We start from the raw sequence: 9,559 nt of genomic DNA, 5'->3' as shown, positions 1-9,559 counted from the left end.
GAGAATGAGGACAAGGAGCTTGCAACCTAGCCGCCATCCGTGTCGGAACAAGCAAAGAAGGTGAGTTCTTCTCTCTCTCAATCTTGTTTGCTTTCTCTGTTTGTTTCTCTCTCTCTCTCTCTCTCTCTCTCTCTCTCTCTTTACATGCTATAGATTGTCATCTATGGAGGTTTTTTTGCGCGTTTTTTATAATAGTTTGCAAAATATGGTCCGACTGTGTGCGTCTATCAGCGCATCTAGATGACAGTGTAGATGCAGGTATAGACGCAGGAATAGATGCGCTGACAGACGCGCACAGAGACACAGATATAGACGCATCATGTAATATGTTTTATCTGCACAGGGTAGTAATGGATTTTTGGTTGTGTAGATATGGAATCCTAGATCTTCCAGCACTAATCCTGAGTTGGAATGCATGAACAACACCTTAGCGGAGTTTTCTAGAGGTGTTAGTAGCTTTTTTGGAGGTTTTTCGAACAAGGAGCAATTCATGGGGGAGATGACCAATTATCTTGGTCGCTCTCCCACTGCAGAGGAGGTTTTCAGTGCCATGTTTGGGATACTTATCACATCTTTGCCTAGCACTGCCACACAAACACCAAACCTTGGCACACTAAACCTTGATATACCTCTACTAACATGTATTCCACGCACTATGCATACACACAGATCAGTTGATACGCAGGGATCAGCTGAAGTACATGGATCAGCCGAAGCACGTGCATCGAGTGAGGTAGAGGGTAGTGCCCGTCAAGGGAGGAGAGAGAGTCATGCGGGAGGACAAGGAGGTCAACTCGGACCTCAAATTAGGTAAGGCTACCCGTTGAGTTTAAGCATATCACTAAGCGGAGGAAAAAAAACTGGCTGTGGGGGTTGCCTAGGAGGTGGCTCTCGATCACCCTCACCGAGAAATGAGAGAGGTGAGCCTCCACAAATGAACTACTCTGTCACTGATGTTGGTGGTATCTTGTATAACCCTGAGGGGAGGGAAGTGATAGCCTACTTGAGGAGCGTCGTGCATGCCACATACAAAGATTGTAAGATTCCCTTCAAGCACCAAAAAAATGATTTGTGGCAAGAGGTGCTGTGGGTAGTACATAGAAGGTACCCTAATCACAAGAATTTACAATTCTCAGATGATTGGGGACGGTCAAAGGTGAGAGACTCGCTTCATAACAAGAGGTCTCACCTTATGACGCGCGCCAAGGAGTCACTACGGAGACAAGAGTAGGGGCACCCTGGATATGGCCAACCACCCAATTGCCACCGCAGGGAGTGAAAAGAGACTAAGAAGAGAGCAGCAGAGAAAATGACAAGTCACCAGCATGTAGAGACGCGATATATCCAGATGGCAACCATGGGATTGTCGCATTATGGATTGGGTGGCAGGGAGTCATGGGAGGCTGAGTTTGTAAGTATTATTTGATTTCTTTTTTTAAATTAAATTTTGTAATTTGTTTCAATTCATTATGTAGTGTGTTCTAATACGTTGTATGTTCAAATTGTTTTGTAGTATTATATCATTGGTAGGATGCCTACTTCTAGAGAGGTAGGCTACTATCGAGGTCATAATCGGGCTTCCACTTGGCAGCATTTCTAAGAGGAGGGACTCATCACAGAGGAGCAATATAATCGTGCCATGAGGATTCCACAACCAGAAGAGGTATGTTTTATTTTTTACATGAAAAGTATAGGTAACTCTAATTTATTGTTTGTAATGGTATTTATATACCTTAATCCTTTGTGTAGGTGAACCTTGATGCAGTTGAAGATAGCGAAGGGGGGACTAGCAGTAGTGGTGGCGGCAGTGGCACCGGCAGCGGTGGTGGTAGCGACGATGATACCTCTTCTGAGGAGATGTAGAGGAGCCCCATGCATGCATGCCTCCCCTTGGCTTGTAGTTTTCATTTTTGATATGTATTACTTTCAGCTAGTGCTTGCGACCATGACCGTACTTGAGGTCACAAGCACTAGAACTCATCATGTAAAAACGTTTCATCTATATATATGAAATTTCGTGTTCTACATACATTGTTTTGCTTTCAGTACAAAAATCCTCGAAATAATCTTTCTCTGTTTTCCCTAAGCATACAATTTGATGTTGATGGGGAAAAAAAAACAGAGAGTACCTCTGTTTTGCGCATCTATCAGCGCGTCTAAATTGCAAGAAAAATGTGTATCTATTATCGTAAAAAATTTGCAGAGTACACGCCTTTTTAGACGCGTAGTTACATGTGTGTATAGACGCAGAATATGAATATATCTACTTTTTTATAAATATGATTATATATTTACGGAGCGTATCAATATGCGCGTCTATATGGGCGTGTAAGTTTCACTATAAGCGCGCTTTTAGATGCGAAATTTTAGACGCGGCAGTAAACGCGGTAATAAACGTGCCCGACATTTTTTAACACAATTCAAATATTGCGTCTACAAGCGCGTCTATGGAGCCTTTTTGTTGTAGTGTACAAACAAGAAAAGAAGAAAAAACTACTACTACCACTACTACAACAACAACAACAAACAAGAAAACCACTACTACTACTACAACCACAACAACGATTACGACTACGACTACCACAACAACAAACCACTACCACTACCACTACCATTATAATAAACAAGAAAAGAAGAAGAAGAAGAAGAAGAAAAACAACAACAACAACAACAACAACAACAACAACAACTACTACTACTACTACAATAACAACAAACAAGAAAATAAGAAAAAACTACTACTACTACTACAAACAAGAAAACTAAACAACAATAAACAAGAAAATAAAAAAAACTACTACTACAATAACAACAACAAATAAGAAAACTACTAATACTACTACTAATACTACTACTACAATCACGACTACGACGACTACGACTACCATAGCAACTCTCTCTCTCTCTCTACTACTACCACTACCACTACCACTACAATAAACAAGAATAGAAGAAAAAAAAACATCAACAATAACAACAACAACAACAACAACTACTACTACTACAAACAAGAAAAGAAAAAAAAACTACTACTACTACCACTACTGCAACAACAATAACAAACAAGAAAACTAAACAACAATAAACAAGAAAAGAAAAAAAACTACTACTACTACAACAACAACAAACAAGAAAACTACTATTACTATTACTAATACTACTACTACAATCATGACTATGACGACTAGGACCATGACTACGACTACTACAACAACAACAAACAAGAAGAGAAGAAATTAAACAACAACAACTACTACTATCACTACCACTACCACTACCGCTACTACTACTACGACTACCACAACAACAACAAACAAGAAAAAAAGAAAAGAAAAAATAAAACAATAGCAATCTCTCCCGCCCTCTCTCCCTCCCTCCCTCTCCCGAGTCTTTCTCTCTTTCCCTATTATGTTTAATGTTTTCTCCCTCTCTCTCTCGTTCCTTCTTTCCTTTTCTCTCTTCCTCTCCCTCTCTCAATACACATGATTTTTAACAAAAACAAGTAAAAGAAAAAGAGAAAAAATAAAAACAAAGCAAGAAGGAACAATGCACTCACCGCAAAGGCCCGAGGATAGATTTAGCAGCTCCACTTTGTGACGACGGCTCCTCTTCGCCCTTCATACACTTCATCCTCTTCTTTGCGAACGGCGGCGGTGGCGATGTGAAGCTTTCCTTCTCCCTCTTTCTCTCTTTCTCTCCCTCTCCCTCTCAAATGCAAGATGGATTTCGCTCTCCCTTTCATTCGTTCACACAAAATAATGCGCTCGGGTTTCAGACCGCATTTTTTCATCTGAGCACCGTTGTTATTTGCATTGCTATTTGCGACACAAATAGTGACGCTGCTATTTTGCATCGGAAAGTGCCGTTGCTATGCCTTCGTATCCTTGTAGTGAATCTAGCTCCCAATATCTATCATGAGAAGTGCTCATTAACCAATGGAGATAAGTTGTATCTAAGGTTCAATGAAAATTTGAAAACAAGAAATATATGAGAGGCAAAGTGTCTCTACAAAGTGTCTAGATGTCTCCCCAACCTTATGCTATGAACATCCCCCCATCACCTAGGACCTCAAAATGGCAACAAGGGAATAGTAAGATGGTTGGATATCTAGAACACTAACATATAGAGAGTACTTGAGTTGGAGGAAATGACATGTAATTTGTAGCTTGATAAAGAAGAGCGAGAGTGCTTGATTGCACTTCTCTAAATCAAGAAGGAAAAGCGGTTGCTAGACACAAAGGTTATTCTAGAAGATATTGGTGCTCTATCATCAATACAAGGGAAAAATCAACATGCAAAACAAGCAAGAAATAGGACTTAAGAGAAGGGACACGTGGGTGCCCACATCAAAAAAGCATGGAAGACATGTTACCCTTACACCATTGTTGACACTTTGAGAAGAAAACTACTAAGAACTTGAAAGGTGATACCAAGTGTTGAACTTAATGCTATGGAAAGTAGGTGCTAAAGAGATACCTACTAAGGTTAAGATTTCCAAATTCATGAAAATCAATGATTGATGACTTCTTTGTATTGTGTACAATGAGATAGTCACCATCACTTTTGGCACTATGTGGGGGCAAGGAGATTGTGGGAAAGAGTGAGAGAATGGATCCATCTTGTTCGGCTAAATAATACCATTAGGATGCACATAGCTTTGTTTGGTTGATAAAGGATCCCTATATCCAGAGTCCTTAAAGCTTTGGAAAGTAGTAAGGGCCGTTGTTCTAAAAATCATTTGGACCATTAGGAACAAGGTTTTCATAAAGAAGGAAAGTAAAATTTCAATAGATATTATGTTAAAAAATATAAAAAAATGCTATGGCTCTACTTAGGGCACTTAGGAAAAATGACCAAGTCTTCAGGGTTGCCTTTAAGCACCTAGCTAATAGTTGATGCATTTTGGCTTAGCCAGGTCACCAAATTTTATGTTTGTAAATATTCAATACAAATTTTATTTCATACTAAAAATAATAATTTATATGAATCTATCTTAGTCTAAAATCATTTAACTCACTATAATTAAGGAAGGTAAGGAGTCTTTTACACTAACTCTTATTAAGAACTAAAGTAAACAATTTACTCAATCAAAATATTTTCTATGATACAAAAAAGGAACCAAATTCAATTGAGTAATAGCAACAAAATAACTTACAACTAATCCTCATTAGAAGCTCTCTAATATTTCAATTTCATCGAGTCCCTATTAGAGACAACAAATTATTCCCTTCTACTAATCAAACTATCATGTCTACTAGTGTTTATATGTATTGAGCTACTCAAACGCTGGCTAATAGTTAGTTATTAGTTAGTCATATGTTACCTTCACATGGCTTGTTGCACCATTGAAATTAACTTTTGAAGGACTAAGGAGAAGAAATTCTCAAGTGAACAAAGCAAAAACAAGAGGCATTGTTACACTAGATAGGCATGAAATGAACAATTAAATAGAGCTATGTTTAGCATAGGATTGAGCAACTAGCTTGAGGCCACCCATTTGTATAATATGGAGGCCATTTCCAATGAGTTTTCTAACATTTAATGCAAGGAAAAAAGGTCCACAATTGCATCTAGATATGACTTTTTGACTAGGAGTGGAGAGGGCATGTGTGTGTGTGCATGCATGTATACATGTGTATATGTGTGTAATTGGGATAGATGGCTCTTAAACACCTTCATATGGTCAATTCCAACTTTAATAAATTTATTGAATTTCGTATATTCTTCTATATAGAGAATTTTGAGAGAATGTAGGCAATTCTTCATAGGTACATATAATTCCCTACTATTAGAAGTGGGGAATGACATTCTTACATTCTCTTATGTAGGGAATTTTGAGAGGATATAGGAATTCACTACAATGATCTATAATTCCCTACTATTAGAAGTGGGGAATTTGATTATCCTATATTAGTCTCTTATATAGGGAATTTTGAAAGAATGTAGGAAATTCTCTCTTTTGATATGTGATTCCCTACTAGTAGATGTGGGGAATTTGACTCCCTACTTATATGTAGGAAATACATGGATACATATATAGGAAATATCAATGAATTTCCTACATTTCATAAAATTTCCTACATAGGGAATGAGTAAAAGTTCCTTGTGAATTCCAAGTGTCCAGAAAGTTATATGGTAAATCTCTATTTCCTTTTTCTCCCCCTATGTAGAAAATGATGTGAAGTTCCTTATGCTTTACATCTATTAACATCTAACAAGAGTTATAATTATGACATCTAACAGTAACTATAATCATGGATCTGATTACAAAGACTCAGCCGGCAATTAGGTGTAAGCAGAGCTGATGTGGGTGGATACAATGGAGGAGTGCAGGATGGCAAGGTGGTGAGGAGAGACAATGCAGCGTGGAGTTTTGTATTGGGTGAGGCTCCTGGCTGGATGATGATTAAGATTCATGAGCTTTGAGAAGGTTCCTTGTTTGACGACGCAAAGCTGGAGGGGGCCGATGCTCTTCATTTTTCGTGCGACGACATAGCCCGGTTCCACAAAGGCAGCATCCATGAGGCTGGCACACTCTGCCAACCATCTACTTGTTGCCATCTCAGTCTGTTTTCCATGATCGTCATTCATCATCTTATCATTAATTATAGCTATCATCTTATCATTTATGGCTAACATACTAGTGCATGGCTGTAGTGATTGATTTTTATTTTGATGGGGTGGCAGCCCCATGTTCAGCTCCCAGAATATGACATAGTGACCACAGCTGCTGCTGCTGTTTTGTGATACTTGATCGCCAGGCATCGAGGATGAATTTGTGTTATATAATTGCTTAGTAGTCGTGTTCCTGGTCGTGGTAGTAATGTATCGGTGTGCATAGCTGGTGTAGTCCACCAGCCGCAGCTTGTGAGGTGCACTTGCCTCTGCCAGCTTCTTTGCAGCTTTATCTACTACCACAGTTAGATCCTTCTCTGTGTTCTTGTCTATGTTGATGCTGAGCACCACATTCTTGCGGTGCATGAACCTAAATTGTGGGCATGACTTGAAGAAACCTGTTACTCTCACCACATCGCCCAGGCGATATCGATAAAGCCCTGCAGCATGTAATTATACCATAAATAAGACGAAGGAGTACAATTTTTAATTGGCAGATATTGCTGAAGCAATTATCAAGAACTTACCGCCGCGTGTTGTGAGCACGATCTCGTACTCCTGTCCCACTTGGACTTGAGTCATGTTGATGGGCTGGCCCTCCAGCTGGTCATTGATACAATTAGAGGGGGAGCTTTGCTGCTGTGATGTTAATAAGGGTATAAACTCAAAATAAGCGAGGTGAGGGGCAATGGTAAAAGAAACATGCTGTGGGGGAGATGATATGCATGGGTTGATGTTAATCGCCACCCATCCCTCACTCGCACCATAATCGCCACACACCAATGGAATCTGCTGCACTACCTCCTTGACGTCATTGCTACTATTGCCTGCATAGTGTTGGAGCCTCTCTGTGTATGGCTCCATTGCCCCACTCATGATGGTTAGAACATACTTGCACTTTGGCCAGAGCTGGGGGATAAGCCCATGCCAATCGCTTATATTAGCTAGCTTGCTACATTTGGCATGGAGCATATCGGCAAGACTTGGATTTGGCCTCCTCAGTACTGTCCTTGCAATGGACATCCTGAGTGCAGGATTTGTAACCTTAGCACTGCTCAATTCACCGACCCTTATATCATGGCACAACTGCTGCCACTCAGTTTGGAGCATGCGGAAGGCCTCAAGCAGTGTGTAAGCAAAGATGGCGGTGAGCAGTTCAACTTCTTCACAGTAAACTAACCCACACAGCAAGTGGCAATACATGGCTTGCTGGCAGTCAGCAGCCACAAACACTTCATCGGGGCTGCATTGTTGTGCGCCAAGCACCTTCTCAGCCCGTGCTTTGAACACTCCACCTCGTATCAGGTGTGTGGTAACTGTTCCAGCTGGTAGTCCCTTATTAGAAGTATGATCGTTCTTCTTCATCTTGATCCGTTCATGCTGATCGGTCCTCACCAGCTGGTCCGCATTCGTTACATTACTAGACCAGTCTTTAGTGTTGAAGTATTTCCCGGCGAATAAAAAGTCCAGAATCTTGGCACCAGGTGTGATGGGAGGTAAGACACTGCAGAGCCAGGTTTGAGTGGGTAATGATCAGTATACTTACCTCCATGTCAACCATAATATCACTTTTCATTTCGAAAAAGCTAATAAGGCCATTAACTTGTAACTTACCGGTCTCTATAAGCTGCAGTGATACTCGCTAGTTCCACTGATACTGTATTCAACCAGTCGTAAAAGGGGGTAAATTTCTCCTTTGTTTCAGTTGTTCCAGAACTGCAGAAAAATATGATGAAGATAGGCCTTTCATAATCAATAAGTTGTTCACAAGATACTTCAATGAATACTAATGTGCATTTAAAATACATAGATCGAATACAGCTCTGCTAATGCAATTGCAGTGCAGACAAATAACCAGACCTTAAAGACATTGCATCTATAGGAGCAGCTGTCAGAACCATTGCTGAGTTCTCGCCGCCAACAATTCTGTCTATGTAGGGCTTGATATCGGAGTGGGTGACGATGGGGACATGCTGCTTGAATGCAGCAGTCATGGCTGAGCTGCCGCCGACAGTGGCATGATGATGATCAGGAAGATTTATACTTTGATCATCACCAACTAGGCCACAATTCTGCAGGTACTCGCAGCCTGCGTTCTCTCGCAGGATGTCATGTAAGAGGGCTTCTTGGACCTGACCTGCATTCTCGGCCAGCTGCTCGAAGTAGGCAATGGCATCGCTGCGGGAGTAGGATGGGTGTGCTGGATAAGCCGCTGGTTTTTCTTGGGCCAGCTTATGATTGTTGGTTAGGGGGAGGCCAGGCATAGTGAGATGCTAATTAGGTGAGCGACAGTAAGAAAAGGATCTAAGGAAAGTACAAGGTGTACCGCCGCTAGCTTAAGCGAGTGACAGTAAGAAGAGGATTTAAGGGCAGTATAAGATTTATAGCAGATAGCTAGCAGTTGATGTATGGCGGCTGGATCTCGAGGATAATCTAATGTTGCAATGTGGTATTGTCCGTTGTAACTCTGTCTATGTATATATATGTAGGCTTGCAACAGCCGAGTTCTCAAAACAGTACCTAAGTGCGTCGTATCGCGTTCAAATTACGCATGAGGAGGGGAGGAGTAGGTTGATTTAAAGGGGGCGGGGGGTGGGAAGAAAGAAAGAAAGAAAGAAAAAAAAAGAGAAGATCTGTTTGGCTGCACGCGCCGACCTCTCGAGTCTGGACGCCTTCATGATTTTGATGGGTCCTACGTACATACGACGGTCGCGACTCGCCTGCTTTTTCGATCGATTTTATCGTGATTCGTCATCCCTGAAGGCTGATACCAATTCACTGTTCGAGCAAGCCTTCAAAGCTCACATTGTCATCATTCATGTATACAGTATGATGTGATCCTCTCTCTGTCTTTTGACCTTTTTCTCCACACCGACCGATCGGTCTTGGGGCCTAGAGTCTAGACAGCTTTAACGTGGCATTCCGCCGCGTTCCGCGGCCACGT

At 41.0% G+C, this 9,559-nt stretch overlaps 1 protein-coding gene across 1 annotated transcript; it reads right to left on the bottom strand.

The window, feature by feature from the left end:
* Positions 1 to 5,543: 5,543 nt before the first annotated feature.
* On the bottom strand, positions 5,544 to 9,156 carry LOC148011040 (jasmonoyl--L-amino acid synthetase JAR4-like). The gene is made up of 4 exons (XM_087671935.1): positions 8,476 to 9,156; positions 8,230 to 8,331; positions 7,143 to 8,119; positions 5,544 to 7,055 (listed from the first exon to the last, which is right to left on the bottom strand). The coding sequence occupies exons 1-4, from the start codon at positions 8,877 to 8,879 to the stop codon at positions 6,286 to 6,288; spliced, it is 2,253 nt and encodes a 750-aa protein (XP_087528061.1). The 5' UTR covers positions 8,880 to 9,156; the 3' UTR covers positions 5,544 to 6,285.
* Positions 9,157 to 9,559: the final 403 nt, after the last annotated feature.

Source organism: Lygodium microphyllum, chromosome 29 (genome assembly GCF_053477565.2).
Source record: "Lygodium microphyllum isolate KBCC chromosome 29, Lygodium_microphyllum_v1.1.10, whole genome shotgun sequence".
Classification (NCBI taxonomy): Eukaryota; Viridiplantae; Streptophyta; class Polypodiopsida; order Schizaeales; family Lygodiaceae; genus Lygodium; species Lygodium microphyllum.
The sequence above is the reverse complement of the archived record's forward strand: the minus strand, read 5'-3'. Positions and strand labels throughout refer to the sequence as shown.